The sequence below is a fragment of the Saimiri boliviensis genome, chromosome 1 (genome assembly GCF_048565385.1).
Source record: "Saimiri boliviensis isolate mSaiBol1 chromosome 1, mSaiBol1.pri, whole genome shotgun sequence".
NCBI lineage: Eukaryota > Metazoa > Chordata > Mammalia > Primates > Cebidae > Saimiri > Saimiri boliviensis.
Window position 1 is genome coordinate 127,154,599 of NC_133449.1, and position 21,096 is coordinate 127,175,694.

At 45.1% G+C, this 21,096-nt stretch overlaps 1 protein-coding gene across 1 annotated transcript in view; it reads right to left on the bottom strand.

Annotated features, from left to right (window-relative positions):
• FAM178B (family with sequence similarity 178 member B) overlaps positions 1 to 19,391 on the bottom strand; it is a 118,597-nt gene extending 99,206 nt beyond the window's left edge. The window contains 4 exon segments of the mRNA XM_010352038.3: positions 17,714 to 17,775; positions 17,933 to 18,068; positions 18,193 to 18,362; positions 19,330 to 19,391. Coding sequence (XP_010350340.2) covers positions 17,714 to 17,775; positions 17,933 to 18,068; positions 18,193 to 18,362; positions 19,330 to 19,391 — 430 coding nt within the window.
• Positions 19,392 to 21,096: the final 1,705 nt, after the last annotated feature.

The window sequence follows — 21,096 nt, forward strand, 5'->3', positions numbered from 1 at the left end:
ATGTTCTGAGATGACACCCCACACGTTACTTACTTGGTGCCACCCGATAAGTCTGTTTGCTCACAAGGGGCAGGGCAGGGGTATCTGGTTCTTGCCATTTCCCAAACACCAGCACAGACCTGGAACATAGTAGGTATTTGTGCATTTCCACTGAATGAACAAGTGATTTGAGAGATCCTGGGGCTGGCCCAACAAGCATCCTCCAGCAGGAGGAACTACCTGTCCCGTCAAGATGGACCATCCCACACATGCAGATATCTCTCACTGAATCAAGCCCAGGCTCAGATAAACTGCAACACAGATGAAAGGCCAACAAAGAGTCTAATGATCAAAGGAAATGGTAGTTCACAAAAAACGAATAACAATATTCAAACTCAATAGTGAAAGAATTCAAATCAACAAGACTGTGACACACGGTCAATAAATAATCAAAACATTAAAACTGTATAGTAATGAGGCTGGGTGAGGTGGCTCATGCCTGTAATCCCAGCATTTTGGGAGGCCAAGGATGGTGGGTCATCTTAGGTCAGGAGTTTGAGACCAGCCTGGCCAAGACGGCCAAACTCCAACTCTACTTAAAATACAAAAACAATTAGCTGAGCATGGTGGTGGGCACCTGTAGTCCCAGCTACTCAGAAGGCTGAGGCAGGAGAATCACTTGAACTCAGGAGGCAGAGGTTGCAGTGAGCTGAGTCACGCCACTGCACTCCAGACTGAGTGACAGAGTGAGACTCTTGTCTCAAAATAAACAAATAAATAAACTTAAAATATGAATTATAACATCCAGGGTAATCACTAATAACTTAAAAATATACAGAGAAGAAAATGAGGAGGCAATTAAAACAATATACTACAAGAAAATAAACACAAAAGGTGTCATTAATGGAAGAAAAAATATACGGAAAGCAAACAGCAAAACGACAGAAGTGATTCTTTATCAGTAATTAATTTAAATATAAATGGATTAAATTCTCCAATAAAAGACAAAGATTGGTAATATAGATTTAAAAAACATGATCCAACTGTATTATGATATCTAGAAGAGACTCACTTCATATCCAAAGACACAAATAGGCTGAAAATGCGAGTATGCAAAAAAATATCCCATGCATATAGTACCAAAAGAGAGCTGGGGTAGTTACACGCATATCAGACTTAAGTGACTTTAAGTAAGACAAATAAACTTTAAGTCAAAAGGTGCAAGAGACAAATATATTATACACTGAAATAAGAATCAACCATAGGGAGGCCGAGGCGGGTGGATCACGAGGTCAAGAGATCGAGACCATCCTGGTCAACATGGTGAAACCCCGTCTCTACTAAAAATACTAAAAATTAGCTGGGCATGGTGGCACGTGCCTGTAATCCCAGCTACTCAGGAGGCTGAGGCAGGAGAATTGCCTGAACCCAGGAGGCGGAAGTTGCGGTGAGCCGAGATCGCGCCATTGCACTCCAGCCTGGGTAACAAGAGCGAAATGCCGTCTCAAAAAAAAAAAAAAATCAATCAATCATAGGCCTGGCGCAGTGGTTCACACCTGTAATCCCAGCACTTTGGGAGGCCAAGGCGAGTGGATCACTTGAGGTCAGGAGTTTGAGGCCAGCCTGGCAAACGTGGTGAAACCCTGTCTCTAATAAAAATACAAATATTAGCCAGGTGCTGTGGCAGGCACCTGTAATCCCAGGTACTTGGGAGGCTGAGGCAGGAGAATCACTTGAATCCAAGGAGGCAGAGGTTGCAGTGAGCTGAGATGGTGCCAATGCATTCCAGCCTGGGGAACAGAGTGAGACTCCATCTCAAACCGCGCCCCCTGACAAACACACAAAATTAGCCAGGCATGGTGACATGAACCTGTAAGTCCCAGTACTCGGGAGACTGAGACAGGAGAATCGCTTGACCTGGGCAGCAAAGGTTGTGGTGAGCCGAGATTGAGCCACTGCACTATAGCCTGGACAACAAAGCAAGATTCGTCTCAAAAAAAAAAAAAAAAAGAATCAATCATCAACAGATATGTTTGTTTTTGTTTGTTTGTTTGTTTGTTTGTTTTGAGATGGAGTTTCGCTTGTTACCCAGGCTGGAGTGCAATGGCGCAATCTCGGCTCACCACAACCTCCGCCTCCCGGGTTCAGGCAATTCTCCTGCCTCAGCCTCCGGAGTAGCTGGGATTACAGGCACGTGCCACCATGCCCAGCTAATTTTTTTGGATTTTTTAGTAGAGACGGGGTTTCACCATGTTGACCAGGATGGTCTCGATCTCTTGACCTTGTGATCCATCTGCCTCGGCCTCTCAAAGTGCTGGGATTACAGGCTTGAGCCACCGCGCCTGGCCCATCAACAGATATGTTAGTCAAAGAACAAAAAGTTTCTGACCGAGTTCTACTGTATAATATGACACAACTAATAACGATGCATAGTAAATACATTGTACAGTAATGTATAGTATTCTTGAAAATTGCCAAGAAAGTAGATTTTAAGTGTACTTACCAGTAAAAAAAGTATGTGAAGTAATACATATGTTAATCAGCTGGATTTAGCTATTCCATAATGTATGCATACTTCTTTCAAAAATGGTTTTAATTGATATGTAACAGATGTACATATTCTGGGGGTACGTGTGATAATTTAACACATGCATACAATTTGTAAAGATCAAATCAGTGTAAATAGGATATCCATCACCTTAAATACTTGTCTTTTTGATCAAAACATTCAAATTATTCTCTTCAGCGATTTTGAAATATACAATAAATTATTGTAAACTAGAGTCAGCCGGGCGCGGTGGCTCAAGCCTGTAATCCCAGCACTTTGGGAGGCTGAGGCGGGTGGATCACGAGGTCGAGAGATCGAGACCATCCTGGTCAACATGGTGAAACCCCGTCTCTACTAAAAGTGCAAAAAATTAGCTGGGCATGGTGGCACGTGCCTGTAATCCCAGCTACTCAGGAGGCTGAGGCAGGAGAATTGCCTGAGCCCAGGAGGCGGAGGTTGCGGTGAGCCAAGATCGCGCCATTGCACTCCAGCCTGGGTAACAAGGGCGAAACTCTGTCTCAAAAAAAAAAAAAAAAACTAGAGTCACCCTACTAATCTACCCAACACTAAGCCTAATTTATTCTATCAAGCTGTATATTGGTACCAGTTAATAAGCTTCATCTCCCATCTACACATTTCAAAACAACATGTTACAATAAATGTACAGTAGTTCCTCCTTATGGATTTCACTTTCCAGATTCAGTTACCTGCAATCAATCACAGTATAAAAATAACAAATACAGAAAGCCTGCCTTGGCCTCTCAAAGTGCTGGGATTACAGGCATGAATCACTGCAGTTGACTTAACATCCTATTTTCAATAATAAAACAACTACATAGAAGACTAGAAGAAAATAGAGGACTTGAACAACACTATAAACCAGGTGTCCCCAAACTTTTTACACAGGGGGCCAGTTCACTGTCCCTCAGACCATTGGAGGTCCGCCACATACTGTGCTCCTCTCACTGATCACCAATGAAAGAGGTGCCCCTTCCTGAAGTGCGGCGGGGGGCTGGATAAATGGCCTCAGGGGGCTGCATGCCGCCTGAGGGCCATAGTTTGGGGACGCCTGCTATAAACCAACTGTGTCCAGTTGATGGAGGTGCATATACAGGGCACTTTACCCCACGACAGCAGAATACATATTCTTCCCAAGTATGCGTGGAATATTCTTCAGAATAGAGAATACAGTATGCCATAAAACAATACTTAATAAACTTAAACACTGCAATCACAGAAAGTATCTTCTTCTTTTGTTGTTTTTGTTTCTGAGACTGAGTCCCGCTCTGTCGCCAGGCTGGAGTGCAGTGGTGCAATCTCAACTCACTGCAACCTCCACCTCCTGGGTTCAAGCAATTCTCTTGCCTCAGCCTCCCAAGCAGGTGGGATTAGAGATGCATCCACCATGCCCAGCTAATTTTTCTATTTTTTTAGTAGAGACAAAGTTTCACCATGTTGGCCAGGCTGGTCTCGAACTCTTGACCTTGTGATCCACCCGCCTTGGCCTCCCAAAGTGCTGGGATTAGAGGTGTGAGCCACCACACCTGGCCCAATTATCTTCTGACCACAATAAAAACTCCTAGGTATAATATCCAAGAGAACTGAAAATAAATATCTACACAAAGTCTCAAACACAAATATCCACAGCAGCATTATTCATAATAGTCAAAAAGCGAAAACAGGGCTAGGCACGGTGGCTCATGCCTGTAATTCCAGTACTTTGGGAGGTTGAAGCAGGCAGATCACTTGAGGTCAGGAGTTTGAGACCAGCCTTGCCAACATGGTAAAACCCATATTTATGGCCGGGCACGGTGGCTCAAGCCTGTAATCCCAGCACTTTGGGAGGCCAAGGCGGGTGGATCACGAGGTCAAGAGATCAAGACCATCCTGGTCAACAAGGTGAAACCCCGTCTCTACTAAAAATACAAAAAGTGGCCAGGCGCGGTGGCTCAAGCCTGTAATCCCAGCACTTTGGGAGGCCGAGGCGGGTGGATCACAAGGTCAAGAGATCGAGACCATCTTGGTCAACATGGTGAAACCCCGTCTCTACTAAAAATACAAAAAAAATAGCTGGGCATGGTGGTGCGTGCCTGTAATCCCAGCTACTCAGGAGGCTGAGGCAGGAGAATTGCCTGAACCCAGGAGGCGGAGGTTGCGGTGAGCCGAGATCGCGCCATTGCACTCCAGCCTGGGTAACAAGAGCGAAACTCCGTCTCAAAAAAAAAAAAAAAAAAAAAAAAATACAAAAAGTTAGCTGGGCATGGTGGTGCGTGCCTGTAATCCCAGCTACTCAGGAGGCTGAGACAGGAGAATTGCCTGAACCCGGGAGGCGGAGGCTGAGGTGAGCTGAGATCGTGCCATTGCACTCCAGCCTGGGTAACAAGAGCGAAACTCCGTCTCAAAAACAAAAACAAAAACAAAAAACCCATATTTACTAAAAATACAAAAAAATTAGCCAGGCATGATGGCGGGTGCCTGTAATCCCAGCTACTCAAGAGGCTGAGGCAGGAGAATCACTTGAACCTGGGAGGCGGGGTTGCAGTGAGCTGAGATCACACCACTGCACTCCAGTCTGAAGGACACAGACTGTCTCTAACTAACTAACCAACCAACTAACTAAATAAATAAATGAATAAAACAAACCTTCTAGAAAAACTCAATGTGGGCCAGGAGCGGTGTTTCACGCCTGTAATCCTAACACGTTGGGAGGCTGAGGAGGGTGGATCACTTGAGGTCAGGAGTTTCAGACCAGCCTGGCCAACATGGTGAAACCCTATCTCTACTGAAAATACAAAAATTAGCTGGGTGCGGTGGCACACATCTGTAATCCTAGCTACTCGAGAGGCTGAGGTAGGAGAATTCCTTGAACCTAGGAGGTGGAGGTTGCAGTGAGCCAAGATCACATCACTGCACTCAAGCCTGAGCAACAGAGGGAGACTCCGTCTCAAAAAAAAAAAAAGAAAAACTCGACGTGAATGATAGTGCCTTTTGGGTTTTTTTTGTTTGTTTTTTTTTTTGTTTTTGGCAGAAGGGTCAAGAATTAAAATTGTTCTTTAAACAAACTTTTATTTGGGGATCTCAAACGAGTCTGGAACATTTGGCAAAGACAAAAAAACTCTACCAACTAAACCAAGGAAACGTTTTAGTGTTACAAAGTCCATAGGGATGGTAAGACAAAATAGGAGAAGCAGCATAAACTGCTGATGCACTAAGAACAATTCCATACAGCAAAGGCTGTATGCGTGGCGGAAGGACATTTCTTTCTTTTTAGATCAGTTTCTTTTCTAAGCACAAGTGCTTTCTGTGTCATCCTAACAGTGTAAGAGCCCACTAAGTTTAGGATGCATAATACTGGCCTTTGTTCTCCAGCATTGATGGTTTTTGCTGTTCCAGTTTTGGCTGCTTCTCAAGATCATGAAGCCCAGGGCGTTCTGCAAGTTCAGCAGTTCACTGCTGAGGGGTCGGGGGGAGTTGGCAAGAGGGAGCACTTTCAAGTCCATCAGAGGAGAAAATGTGTCACTGCTGACGGAAAAAAAGTGACACAACTTCTCAACTATTCCTCCTCATCCTCACCACACTGATGACTTAGTTTTCTTCTTTCCTCACCTCAGTGCACAGAAGTTGTCTCGGCTCAGCATCCTAGCACTCAGCCCATGGCCTAGCACAGAAGGGATTCTCAGAAAATTGGATGTTTGACATGCATACCAAATATTTGAATGTTTCTATGAACATCATCTTCCTTGCCTTTTACATACACACAATCACACATTCATTTTTAAAATATAGATTCAGAGAGTACATGTGCATGTTTGTTACATGAATATACTGCACAGTGGTGAGGTTTGGGCTTTTAGTGTGCCTGTCACCTGAATAGTGAACATTATACTCAACAGGTAATTTTTCAATCCTCACATCCCTCTCAAGCACCCCACTTTTGGAGTCCCCAGTGTCTGTGGCTTCCTTCTGTATATCCAAGTGTACCGATTGTTTAGTTCCCACTGTGAGAATATGTGATATTTGACTTTGTTTCTGAGTTATTTCACATGGCATATTGGCCTCCAGCTCCATCCTTGTTGCTGCAAGAGATATGATTTCATTCTTTTTTATGCCTGCGTAGTATTCTATGATGTATATATATCACAATTTTTTTTTTTTTTTTTTGAGACGGAGTCTCACTCTGTCACCAGGCTGGAGTGCAGTGGGATGAACTCCACTCACTGCAACCTCCACCTCCTGGGTTTAAGCAATTCGCCTACCTCAGCCTCCCGAGTAGCTGGGACTACAGGTGCACGCTACCATGCCCAGCTAATTTCTGTATTTTAGTAGAGATGGGGTTTCACCGTGTTGGCCAGGATGGTCTTGATCTTGACCTCGTGATCCACTTGCCTCAGCCTCCCAAAGTGCTGGAATTACAGGTGTCAGCCACTGTGCTTGGTCTATTTTTTTTTTCCAAGACTGAATCTTACTCCGTCATCCAGGCTGGAGTGCAATGGTGTGATCTTGACTAATTTTACATTTTTTTTGTAGAGACAGGGTTCTTGCCATGTTGCCGAGGCTGGTCTTGAACTCCTGGGCTCAAGTAATCCTCCTGCCTTGGTTTCCCAAAGTGCTAGGATTACAGGTGTGAGCCACTGCACCCGGCCTAACTTAACTTTATTTTTTAAGAGATATAGTCTCTCTCTGTCACATAGATCGAAGTGTACTGTCATGATCATAGCTCAATGCACCCTCAACTCTTGAGCCGAAGAAATCCTCCCACCTCAGCCTCCCAAGTAGCGAGGACTACAGAAACACACCACCATGCCTGGCTAATTTTAAATTCTTTTGTAGAAACAGGGTCTTGCTACATTACCCAGGTTGGTCTTAAACTTCTGGGCTCAAACAATCCTCCTCCCTTGGCCTCCCAAAGTGCTAGGATTCCATAAGCCACCATGCTTGGCTCTAAATGTACAAATTTTAAGTGTTCAGCATGATTACTTTTTATGTACATATATGTATACTTAGTATAAATGTGTGTCCATGCGTGTATATATATATATACACACACACACACACACACATACATATGGTAACCATTACCCAGATCAATACACTGAGTATTTCTTATATTCTAGAAGTACCTCCTCCAGTCAATAGCCCTAAAGGTAACACTACTCTGCCTCTATCACCATCAATTATTTTTCCTGTTCTTGAACTCCACATACATAAAATCATATATGTGTATATATATATGTGTGTATATATATACATATATATATTTATATACATATATATTTATATACATATATATTTATATACATATATTTATATACATATATATACATATATACATATATATATATATATTTTTTTTTTTTGAGACGGAGTTTTGCTCTTGTTACCCAGGCTGGAGTACAATGGCGCGGTCTCAGCTCACTGCAACCTCCGCCTCATGGGTTCAGGCAATTCTCCTGCCTCAGCCTCCCGAGTAGCTGGGATTACAGGCATGTGCCACCATGCCCAGCTAATTTTTTTGTATTTTTAGTAGAGACGGGGTTTCACCATGTTGACCAGGATGGTCTCGATCTCTTGACCTCGTGATCCACCCGCCTCGGCCTCCCAAAGTGCTGGGATTACAGGCTTGAGCCACCAAGCCCGGCTGGATGTATATATTTTTGAGACATATTTTGCTCTGTTGCCCAGAATGGAGTGCAGTGGTATGATCACAGCTCACTGCAGCCTCAACCTCCTGGGCTCAAACAATCCTCCTGTCTCAGCCTCCTGAGTAGCTAGGACTATAGGTATGTGCCAACATGCCCAGCTCGTTTTTGTATTTTTCTCTCGAAACAGTTTTGTTGTATTGCCCAGGCTGGTCTCGAACTCCTGGGCTCAGGTAAACTAGTTGTCTCAGCCTCCCAAAGTACTGGGATTACAGGTGTGAGCCACTGCGCCCAGCCAAATCATAAATTTTGTACACTTCTGCATATGCTTTGTTCAACATTATGCATGTGAAATTCATCTATATGTAGTGTGCAGCATGCTACATGAACTACTGCTACATGTATGTTGTTGCATGCTACATGCCTATAGCAGTTCATGTAGTAGTTACATGTAACAGTAGTTCAGCAATCTTTATTACCATATAATATTTCATCATATGAATAACTACTACTTATTTATCCATTCTGTGGTTGATGGGCATTTGGGTTATTTCTTGTTTCAAGGCATTATGAATAAATCTGTTATGAATATTTCTTTTTTTTTCAAGATGGAGTTTCACTCTTGTTGCCCAGGCTGGAGTGCTATGATGTGATCTTGGCTCATTGCAACCTTTGCCTCCCGGGTCCAAGTGATTCTCCTCCCTCAGCCTCCCAAGTATCTAGAATTACAGGTGCCTGCCACCACACCTAATTTTTTGTATTTTTAGTAGAGACGGGGTTTCACCATGTTGGCAAGCTGGTCTCAAATTCCTGACCTCAGGTAATCCACCTGCCTCGGCCTCCCAAATTGCTGGGATTACAGGCAGCACAAGTGTAAGAATTACAATATTCTTATACTTGTCTCTTGGAGAACATAAGCACCAGTTTTTTGTTGGATATTTACCAGAACACACGAGATTTTGATGGTACCGTACTATAAAAATAACTAACCAGCCTGGGCAACATAGTTATATCCCTGTCTCTGCAAAAAATAAGAAACTAGCCAGATATGGTGGCATATGCCTGTAGTCTAGCTACTTGGTAGGCTGAGGTAGGAGCCTGGAAAGTCAAGGCTACAGTGAGCTTTGATCACGCCACTGCACTCTCACCTGGGTGACAGAGCTAGACCTTGCCTCAGAACAAAAGAAAAATTCTATTTGTCAAGCTCTCTTTGCCAAATACATACAACTTATCTTGTCCATTCTCACATTTATAATTTTTTACTGGAAAAATGGTAAAAACCAGTTTTTCTATTTTGCTATTCTGAAGTAACTTCAGAGTAAAAGTTGCAAAGGTGATACAAAGAATTCCCATATGTCTTTCATCCAAATTCCCCAAATGTGAATATTTTACTATACTTGCTTTGCCCCTAATTATTTCTCTAGTGTGTGTGTGTAAGTATATAATCTTGACACTGTTGAGATCATATATTTTGTAGATTCTATAAATCTGGGCTGTGTGTTGATTCCCCACGATTAGATCAGTATATATGTTTCGGGCAGAATGCACGAAAAAAATGCTGTGTCCTTCTCAGGGCACATCAGAAGGCACATGATGTTCACCTGTCCCATCACTGGTGTTGCTAACTTTAATTACTTGGTTAAAACGGTATCTGCCAGGTTTCTCCTCTACAATATTACTCTATTTCCTTTTGCAATTAATCAGTATGTTATGGGAAGACACTTTGTGATTACATATCGTGTTTCTCATTACGCTGTCATTTCCTAGTTTGAGCATCCACTGATGACTCTTGCCTGAAATAATTGTTACTGTAGTAGTTTAAACTAGTTGGTTGTTTTCAGTAGCCTCAATTTTTCAAAAATCTTACAATGATCATCAGTTCACGTGTCACTTAATGACAGGGGCATGTTCTAAGAAATGTATTATTAGGTGATTTCACCATTGTGAGAACATCATAGAGTGGACTTAGGCAATACAAGATGGCACAGCCCGCTACACACCCAGGCTATAGGTGACAGCCTATTGCCCCTAGGTTACATACCTGCACAGCATGTTACTGAACTGAATACTGCAGGCATTTTAACACCACTGCAAGTATTTGTATGTCTAAATTTATCTAAACATAGAAAAGGTACACTAAATATATGGTATTATCTTACAGAACCAGTGTTGTACATGTGGTTGGATGTTAACTGAAACGTTCTTATGTAGCAGGTGACTATAGTTCCAATGAATCAAACCAAAATCTAGATGACCATGGAATGTTTAGCATAAAAAATCCCAAAGCCACTTTGCAAGAAAGTGACTTTTTCTTTCTTTTTTTTTTTTTTTTGAGATGGACTTTCGCTCTTTTTGCCCAGGCTGGAATGCAGTGCCATGATCTCAGCTCACTGCAACCTCCGCCTCCCGGGTTCAAGTGATTCTCCTGCCTCAGCCTTCCAAGTTGCTGGGACTACAGGCGTGTGCCACCACATCTGGATAATTTTGTATTTTTAGTAGAGATGGGATTTCACTATGTTGGCCAGGCTGGTCTTGAACTCCTGACCTCAGGTGATCCACCCGCTTCAGACTCCCAAAGTGCTGGGATTATAGGCGTGAGCCACTGTGCCAGGCTTTATTTTTCCTTTAAAAAAGAAAAACTGGCCAGGCGCGGTGGCTCACGCCTATAATCCCAGCACTTTGGGAGGCCGAGGCGGGTGGATCACGAGGTCACGAGATCAAGACCATCCTGGTCAACATGGTGAAACCCCGTCTCTACTAAAAATACAAAAACTAGCTGGGCATGGTGGCACGTGCCTGTAATCCCAGCTACTCAGGAGGCTGAGGCAGGAGAATTGCCTGAACCCAGGAGGCGGAGGTTGCAGTGAGCCGAGATTGCGCCATTGTACTCCAGCCTGGGTAACAAGAGTGAAACTCCATCTCAAAAAAAACAAAACAAAACAAAACAAAAACTGGCAAACCAGTGGTGACAGTGGCAGCATTCTCAAGCCAAGTGCACTCCTCCCCGGGAGCCTCGAAGTCAGTTTCCTAAAGGAGAGGAGAAGTAAGGCTCTCCTCAGGTCTCTACTTCTATATACGTCACCCCAAACAAACTTAGCTGCAGGCTGAAGTGTTTTGCATGCTCAAAGCATCCAATTCTAGAAGGAACATGCAAGTCAGACAGGTTGAGGAGGGAGAGCTGGGGTCAAGTCCAACCAGTCTTGAGGGCTGCCACAGTCCAGCCCAGTCTTCTCTGGAGACAAAGCAGAAGGTAAACTTTGGCCTTGTGTTTCCAGGAGAGTCTCACTCAGCTTTTCAACTTTCCCGGGCTGGAGACTTGCTCATTTGTTTAAACATCAAGCTTGGCACAGACAGCTGCTGTGCGATTGGAATTCTAATATCCTACAGCTTCACTAGTGAGGCTCTCTGGGAACAAAGTCACCAAATGGGTGGACATACAGGTGAGTTCCAATTAATAAGTGGACCAAGTCTCAAAGTTCATTTTGCAAGCCCAGCATTAGAAATGAGAAAGATAGGAGAGAGATCCAAGATGGCTGATTACTAGCAGCTCAGGATTGTAGCTCCCAGTGAAAGCGCAGAGAACGAGAGGACGCTACACTTTCAATTATTTTTTTTTTTTTTGAGACGGAGTTTAGCTCTTGTTAACCAGGCTGGAGTGCAATGGCGCGATCTCGGCTCACCGAAACCTCCGCCTCCTGGGTTCAGGCAATTCTCCTGCCTCAGCCTCCTGAGTAGCTGGGATTACAGGCACGCGCCACCATGCCCAGCTAATTTTTTGTATTTTTAGTAGAGATGGGGTTTCACCATGTTGACCAGGATGGTCTTGATCTCTTGACCTCGTGATCCACCCGCCTCGGCCTCCCAAAGTGCTAGGATTACAGGCTTGAGCCACCGCGCCCGGCCTTAGACAAATTTCTGTTGCTCAGGGACCAGGAGATTCCCAGCAGAGGAGCCCCACGGGTCCCCAGCGTGACTCTTGTGGCCAGCATGGCGGTTTTGCCGGCGCCCTGGTGTGGCGGTTCTTGATGCAGAGTAAACGGGATTGGGTTCCCTTTTGGTCAACATTTGGAGCTTCAGATAGGCAGAGTCACCTATTCAGCTGATTGAAAAAGGGACTCAAGAAGGAAGCCAGACCGGAGATTCCGGGCAGAAAAGCATCACGAATCTTAACGCCGCTGTAACAGCAGTGCAGTGGGTTGCTCCGATTCCGGCGCTGGGAATCAACAAGTTAGACGTCCACTCAGTAATTTGAAAGTCGGTAATTACAAAGATGACAGGTGGATAAATTTACAATGATGGGAAGAAACCAGCGTAAAAAGACTGAGAATACCCAAAATCAGAATGCCTCTCCCTCTACAGGGGATCACAGTTTCTCATCAACAAGGGAACTGTGCCTGATGGAGAATGAGTGCGTTCCATTAAGATTTAGGCTTCAGAAGGTGGATAATAAGAAACTTCTGTGAGTTAAAAGAACATGTCTAGCCCAATGTAAAGAAACTAAGAACCTTGAAAAAAGGTTTGACGAAATCCTAACGAGAACAGACAATCTAGAGAGGAATATAAGTGAATTAATGGAACTGAAGCATACAATATGAGAACGCCTCGAAGTATACACAGGTTTTAACAGTCGAATTGATCAAGTAGAAGAAAGGGTATCAGAGGTCGAAGATCATTTAATGAAATGAAACGAGAAGACAAGATTAGAGAAGAAAGAGCAAAAAGGAATGAGCAAAGTCTCCAAGAAATATGGGACTATGTGAAAAGACCTAATTTGCTGGGCACGGTGGCTCAAGCCTGTCATCCCAGCACTTTGGGAGGCCGAGGCGGGTGGATCACGAGGTCGAGAGATCGAGACCATCCTGGTCAACATGGTGAAACCCCATCTCTACTAAAAATACAAAAAATTAGCTGGGCATGGTGGCTCATGCCTGTAATCCCAGCTCCTCAGGAGACTGAGGCAGGAGAATTGCCTGAACCCAGGAGGTGGAGGTTTCGGTGAGCCAAGATCGCGCCATGGCACTCCAGCCTGGGTAACAAGAGTGAAGCTCCGTCTCAAAAAAAAAAAAAAAAGAAAAGAAAAGACCTAATTTACGTTTGACAGGTGTACCTGAATGTCATGAAGAGAATGAATCCAAGCTGGAAAATATTCTTCAGGATATTATTCAGGAAAACTTTCCTAACCTAGTAAGAAAATACTCGCCGGGCGCGGTGGCTCAAGCCTGTAATCCCAGCACTTTGGGAGGCTGAGGCGGGTGGATCACAAGGTCAGGAGATCGAGACCATCTTGGTCAACAAGGTGAAACCCCGTCTCTACTAAAAATACAAAACATTAGCTGGGCATGGTGGTGCGTGCCTGTAATCCCAGCTACTCAGGAGGCTGAGACAGGAGAATTGCCTGAACCCAGGAGGCGGAGGTTGCGGTGAGCCGAGATCGTGCCATTGCACTCCAGCCTGGGTAACAAGAGCGAAACTCCGTCTCAAAAAAAAAAAAAAAAAAAGAAAATACTCAACTTCAGGTAATACAGAGAACACCACAAAGATATTCCTCAAGTAGAGCAACCCCAAGACACATAATCGTTATATTCACCAGGGTTGAAATAAAGGAGAAAATTCTAAGGGCAGCTAGAGAGAAAGGTCAGGTTACCCATAAAGGGAAGCCTATCAGACTCACAGCAGATCTCTCAGCTGAAACCCTACAAACCAGAAGAGAGTGGGGGTCAATATTCAATATCCTCAAAGAAAAGAATTTTCAACCCAGAATTTCATATCCAGCCAAATTAAGCTTCAGAAATGCAGGAAAAATAAAATTTTTCGCAAACAAGCAAGCACTCAGAGATTTCATCACCACCAGGACTGCTTTACAAGAGCTTCTGAAAGAAGCATTATACACAGAAAGGAACAACCAGTATCAGTCATCCCAAAAACTTACCAAAAGGTAAAGAGTACCTCCATAATGAAGAATCTGTATCAACTAATGGGCAAAATAGCTAGCTAGCATTAAAGGACAGTATTAAACTCACAAATATCAATATTAATCCTAAGTTTAAATGGATTAAATGCCCCAATTAAAGACAGACAAGCAAATTGAATAAAAAGCCAAAACCCATCGGTTTGCTGTATCCAGATCCATCTCATAAGCAAGCAAGGACACACAAAGACTCAAAACAAAGGGTTGGTGGAAGACTTAGCAATCAAATGGAGAGCAAAAAAAAAAGAAGAAAACAGGAGTTGTAACTTTCGTCTCTGACAAAATAGACTTTAACAGTAACAAGGACTAAAAGAAACAAAGAAGGACATTACATAATGGTAAAAGGATCAATGCAACAACAGGAGTCAATGATCATAAATATATATGCACCCCATATAGGAACACCCAGATACATAAGACAAGATCTTAATGACTTATAAAGAGACTTGGACTCCCGTACAATAATAGCGGGAGACTTTGACACCACATTGTTAATTTTCTATCTCCTTGATCCGTCAAATATTAACAGGGACATCTATGATTTGAACTCAGACCTGGAACAAGTAAACTCAGTGAGTATTTATAGGATTCTTCACCCCAGGTCCACAGAACATACATTTTTCTCAGTATCACATTACACCTATTTTGAATGTGATCACATGATTGGAAGTAAATCACTCTTCAGCATTTGCATAGCATTTCACAGACTTAATGAAATATTGGTTGGCTGTTTGTTATTTTCTTCCCTTATTCCTTCCTGTCTCCGCTGTTAAGCACAATTATCGGCATAAAAGAGGGTTTTAATACCTATTTTTAGATTGCATTCCAGCCTGGGCAATAGAGCAAGACTCCTGTTCTCTCTCCCTGTTTCTCTTTCTTTAAAAAAAAAAATCTCCCTCTTTGTCTTCCTCTCTCTTTCATTCTTTTTTCCCTTCTTTCTCTCTTTTTTTCTTTTTCTTTCTTTAAAAAAAAAGAAATGAGAAAGGTAGGGTTGGAGAGAAATGGGATCTTCAGGTTAGCTAACATACCAGTAAAGAGCAGGTGCCTGGAGGACAAACACCTGTGAATGAAACCGTCACCCTGAACATGAAAACTTTCACTCCACCACGAGGAAGACAATTTGCCTAACCTGTTCAATATGGTTCCTGCTCAGCAAACCCCAATTTAGCATCTCCTATGTGTCAGGCGCTATGTTGAGCACTGAGACCCCAAGGATGAGGAAGATGCAGTCTCTGCCCCAAAGGAGCTTACGGCAGCAAGAGGTTTCTGTCATGGGATGGATCCAGGGCTCACCAAGACTCCAGCAGATGGTGGAGCCTGGGTCTCACTGGCCTAATCAGAGTATTCAGACGGGCTGGCTGCTGCAAAACGCCTTTCACTCAAAGGTGCCTTGTACCAGTGGTCATAGGCATTCCAATTTTACCAAGAAAGGAGACACGGCTACCAGCTGTTTCTTCCCTCTCCTACCCACATTTTTTTTAAAACAAGCACTTTCAAATATCAAGACATGAACAACAGAAGGGTATAGGCTGAAGCGGGGTCATCTCCACCTGCATCTCCAACTCTGAATTCTACAGTTACTGAACTCAGGCCACAGGTGATTCCTTCATCATAACTAAGATGCTGCTGGGTTTAAGGGCACTGTGACTTTCTGTGCCACTAAGACAGACACAAAGCTGCCAAGTGAACGATGACACGAAGAAAGACACCATCAACTGTGGGACCCGGCCCAACTTCAGAGCTGTTAAAATATGAACAACAGGGCTGGGTGCGGTGGCTCCTACCTGTAAATCCTAGCACTTTGGGAGGCCGAGGCCGGTGGATCACCTGGGGTCAGGAGTTCAAGACCCGCCTGGCCAACATGATGAAACCTTGTCTCTACTAAAAATACAAAAATCAGCCGGGCCTGGTGGAAGATGCCTGTAATCTCAGTTACTGGGGAGGCCGAGGCAGGAGAATCACTCGAACCGAGGGGGCGGAGGTTGCACTGAGGGGAGATCACGCCATTGCATTCCAGCCTGGGCAACAAGAGCAAAACTCCATCTCAAAAAAAAAAAAAAAAAAAAAAAAGTGAACAAAAATGCATCCTGGAATGGATGTAAACTGATCATTCAGGGTGGTGTGACCTGCTCCAGGGCTGACAACTTGGGAGGGGATGTGAAGGCCCCCCCAAACAGGGCACACCGTTAGCATCTAAACTTTACTTCGTTCTTTCCTTCCTGAGCCCCAATACCCGCCACCTAGGACCTGTTCCTCCTCCAGCTCACATTCTTTCCAGGTTCAAGACTGAAACCGTCCTCTTGCTCAGCTCCTTGGCTTGGCCATGCTCACTCTACAATGCAGCCTAGGGATGGCGCCCCTCTGCCCAACACATCCTTTTGCCTGAGCTCCTGTCTCCCCAAATCCTGCAAACCCCAGGCCCAGGCTTTAGCGTTCAGCCGCCCTCTCTGCCTCCCCCAACCTCCCTTCTGGCCTCACACTGAGACTTCAACATGTGATCTCAGTTTTTTGTTCTTTTACTTTCCTGACTACAAGAAAAATAAAAGAATCTGTCTTAAAGTACAGCCATGAGGTCAAATAATTACGGAATCCCAAGTGCTTTGGGCCCTGATGTCAAAAGAGCTAAGATTAATTCAGAATATTACAATAGTGCCGTTTTTGTGAATACTGTTTTTTCAAGATGCCTTATTCCTAACATCATGTTTGATATACATCCTTTTAAACAAATATAGCCTGGGAATGCTGGCGAGGGCAGTGGCTCCGGTCAGCAAAGGCTGAGCTCACAATTTTAAAGATGAAAAGAAAAGTTTCTTTTACCCACAAAGAAAAGTAAAACGGTCTCCAGCATCATAAACTCCACATCCATCAAACTGGGCAGGGGTTGGGAACAGAAAGCCTTTCTGGAGTGGCCAGGCGCAGTGGCTCAGGCCTGTAATCCCAGCACTTTGGGTGGCTGAGGTAAGCGGATCATCTGAGATCCGAGTTCAAGACCAGCCTGACCAACATGAAGAAACACCCCCGTCTCTACTAAAAATACAAAATTAGCTGGGCGTGGTGGTGCATGCCCGTAATCCCAGCTACTCCAGAGGCTTAGGCAGGAGAATCGCTTGAACCCGGGAGGCAGAGGTTGCGGTGAGCCAAGATCATGCCATTGCACTCCAGCCTGGGCAACAAGAGCAAAACTCCATCTCAAAAAAAAAAAAAGAAGAAGAAGAAAAAACAAAGTCTTTTTGGAAAGAAAACACCAGCTACCATTTGCACCCTGGGGAACATTAAAAATCAAAAATCAAAACAAAACACGCCACATAACCAAAACATAAAGCAGTTCTCAAATCAGTCTAAGGAAAGTTCCACCCAACCAAGGCCGGCCGCACAGTGGCCTATGAAGAGGAAGGCCCCGCTCACGGTGGAACCTGAACACACGCGGGGTCGCAGGAACCTGGAAAGCGGCAGAGGAGCCCAGTGGCGGGGGCTTCGGGGCTGACCTGCAGGGCTGGGCCAGCCAGGAGTCCCAAGGAAGCGGAGTATTCTCTGCGTGCCCACCACGGCCCCCTGCGGTTCCTCGGCCTGTTTCCTCACCTGTAAAATGGAGCAGCTGATCCTGTCTCCTGAGTTGTGGAGTGAGGTCCGCACCTGGGAGCCTTCGTCACGGACGGTGGAAAGGGCAGAGAGCTCCGAGGGCTAGACAGGGTGGTGGGAATTCCGCACGGTCTCAGAGGATGGGGCCAGCTAGGGGGGAAAGGAAGCAGGCGTAGGCTCTTCAGGCGGCGCGGTGGGAGGACCCCGCGAAGAGCGTACCTAGCTCCGGGGCCGCCAACGTTGCACCCCAAGATCCAGTTCTGGGGATCGATTTCCGGCTCCAAGCCGAGGGGCCCGCGCACAGCCGCCACCGCCTCCAGCTGAGTAGCCCGCCGGCCACGTACACACCTCGCGGCTGCCCTCCACGTGAGCACCCGCTTCCTGCCCGCTCTTTATGTGCGCAACCTCTTCCTGCCCGCTCTTTATGTGCGCAACCTCTTCCTGCCCGCCCTCCACGTGCGCACCCTCTTCCTGCCCACCCTCCACGTATGCGCACTCTTCCTTCCCGCCCTCCACGTATGCGCACTCTTCCTTCCCGCCCTCCACGTATGCGCACTCTTCCTTCCCGCCCTCCACGTGCGCACCCTCGTACACGTCGAGCGGGCGGAAGCTCCCGCCCCAGCCTGGCCTGGGCCACGCGCACTTGCAGCTTGCATTTACCAAGACGGTGAGACAGTGGCCTAGCGCGGTCGCTCACTCCTAAACTCCCAGCACTTTGGGAGGCTGAGACGGGATGAGTGCTTGAGCCCAGGAGTGGGAAACCTGTCTGGGTGACATGGCGAAACGCTGTCTCTTCTAAAAATACAAAAATTAGCCGGGCATGGTGGTGCAGTGCCTGCAGTCCTAGCTACTCAGTAGGCTGAGGTGAGAGGATCACTGGAGCTCAGGACGCGGAGGCAGAGGTTGCAGTGAGCTGAGATCGCGCCACTGCACTCCAGCCTCGCACATATAATATGTATGTTTATATATATGTATATTTATATATAAGTATGTATGTTTACATATATGCATATTTATATATAAGTATGTATATATGTGTATGTATAATTAGCCCAGCGTAGCGGCTTATGCCTCTATTACTAGCCACTCGCCAGGCTGACGGAGGTGGGAAGATGCTAGAGTCTGGGAGCTTGGGAAGTTGAGGCTGCAGTAAACTGGGATCCTATCACTGCACTCCAGCCTGGCAACAGAGCAAGTCCCCATCTCAGACACACATGAGACAACTCTGGCAGTGAGTAGCTTTTCTGGGAGATTTACATGATTATTCATAAAGGGGTGGGAATGGGCATTACTATTAAACCTGTTGTGCGGTCTACTGGATGTGCATGTGCATGCTAGTACACCTCATCACATGTCTCAGTATTTTAATTCTTCGCCCAGGGGTCTGTTTTTTAACATTAAAATGAGCATAGGTCATTCCAAGGACACTGTAATCATAGGCTTCTGCACTTGTGTGAACTTGGGGATCTTCCCTTCTGCTGTTCATCCTCCTTGCTGCAGGATGTTCTAACCGGAAGCCTGATGCATTTATGTACCACTGGGTGGTTTGTTCTCTCCCTCAATCTGGCAGGTTCATTCCCCTTTAAAGGAGACTGTGACCACCCTATCTAACTGACCTCATTTTCCCCTGCAGAGACTTTGGGTCCACGTTCTTATGAACTGTGGAGGGCTGGGTCATTTTTTCTGGAGCTACTTCATGCTGAGACAGGACTGTGTCCCTGCCTAGCCAGGGCCCGAAAGTCTCTTCTTGCCTGATTGACAGTATTAAGGGTCATATCTTCCACTGGGATAAGTTGAAATCCTTGCATAACCATCATTCTGACATGGAATTGTTGTAACCTAGAAGATACAGACTTTACAAGGAGATTAAACAAGCAAGGACCAAAGGTCAGTAGTAATAAGATGGCTATTCTAGATCCCATGAAAGGTAGCAGAGTGAAGCATCACATCATTATTCAGCAAGCAGAACAAAGAGTGCTCCTACAAATAGGAGACCTGAGACGGGACTACCTTATGTTAAAGTAATATTAATCTCTTTATTTGGGGTGTTGGTGTCTTTTCTTGAAAAGGAATGTTAACCTCTGCTATAGCCTTACAAAAGGATTGTTGATGAAGAGTCCTGTGGAAATGTAAATGAAACTGTTTTTGTTTGTTTATTTGTTTTTTGAGATGGAGTCTTGCTCTGTTGCCCAGGCTGTAGTGCAGTGGCACGATCTCATTTCACTGCATCCTCCGCCGCCCGAGTTCACGCAATTCCCCTGCCTCAGCCTCCTGAGTAGTTGGGACTACAGGCATGCACCACCATGCCTGGCTGATTTTTTTGTATTTTAATAGAGATGGGGTTTCACCATATTGGCCAAGATGGTCTTAATCTCCTGATCTCATGATCTGCCTGCCTTGGCCTCCCAAAGTGCTGGGATTACAGGCCTGAGCCACTGCGCCTGGCCAACAGTTTTTATCCTAGAGAGATGTACCTAGCTGGCAATGTCCTGTATTCTCTGGACTGTGGCATGTTATGGTGGTCAGCTGGGCTACTGAGAGTGCTGCTATGAGAAGGGGTTCAGTTGGTTTTGTTGGTTTTAAGGAAGTCCCCAACAAAGATAGGAAGTTTTGCCCCAACAAGGGAGTTAAGCATTCAGGTCCTCGAGTCTGCAAGTTAAAGGTTGGGTAAAGTGTCTGGTCCTAGTTTTTTGTTTTTTTTTTTTTTAAATCAATTTTTGTGGCAGTGCAGTGTTTGGCTGACAGGGGTCCATGGCTAAAGGTAAGGATGGACAGGCTGGTCCCTGTATGTAACGGACAATTAGCTACACCTGCCACGTCCTGGGTCACCGGGCTCCTCTGTGGTAATGAGGACTGAACGACAGAAAGGAGCCAGTGTTAGCCTTGGGTCTCCTCCATCTTTAGTCAGGGCCATGAAGGAATTGGAAGCCCCTCTCTCCCTCTGGAGTTGCCCTGCTTCCAGTGACAAGCAGCTCTGCATTGTGGATATGGCCTAGGTGGAGTGGACATTTGGGCAGTTTGTCTCTTGGTCTGGCAGTTTTGGCACCAGTGTCCTGGTTTTAAATGTAGCAGATGTCCCCAGATTGGGGCTTGGTCTGGATGTGGTGGCTTGTTCTCTGTGATAGCAAGGGCCATTAATTGGAGGCCTATCATGTCTCTTGCCTCTTCCCTCTTTCACTTTTTAGCCTGTTCTACTCTGTCTCATTATAGAAGACCTCGAAGGCTACATTAATTATCTCATTCATTGGTGCCTGGGGACCTACAGCCAGTTTTTGTAACTTTCTCTTAATATCTGGAGCAGATTGACTAGTAAAATGAGGCCCCAGAAGAATTTGATCTGCCTCAAAGACAGGATCTGTATTGGTATATTTTCCCAATGCCTT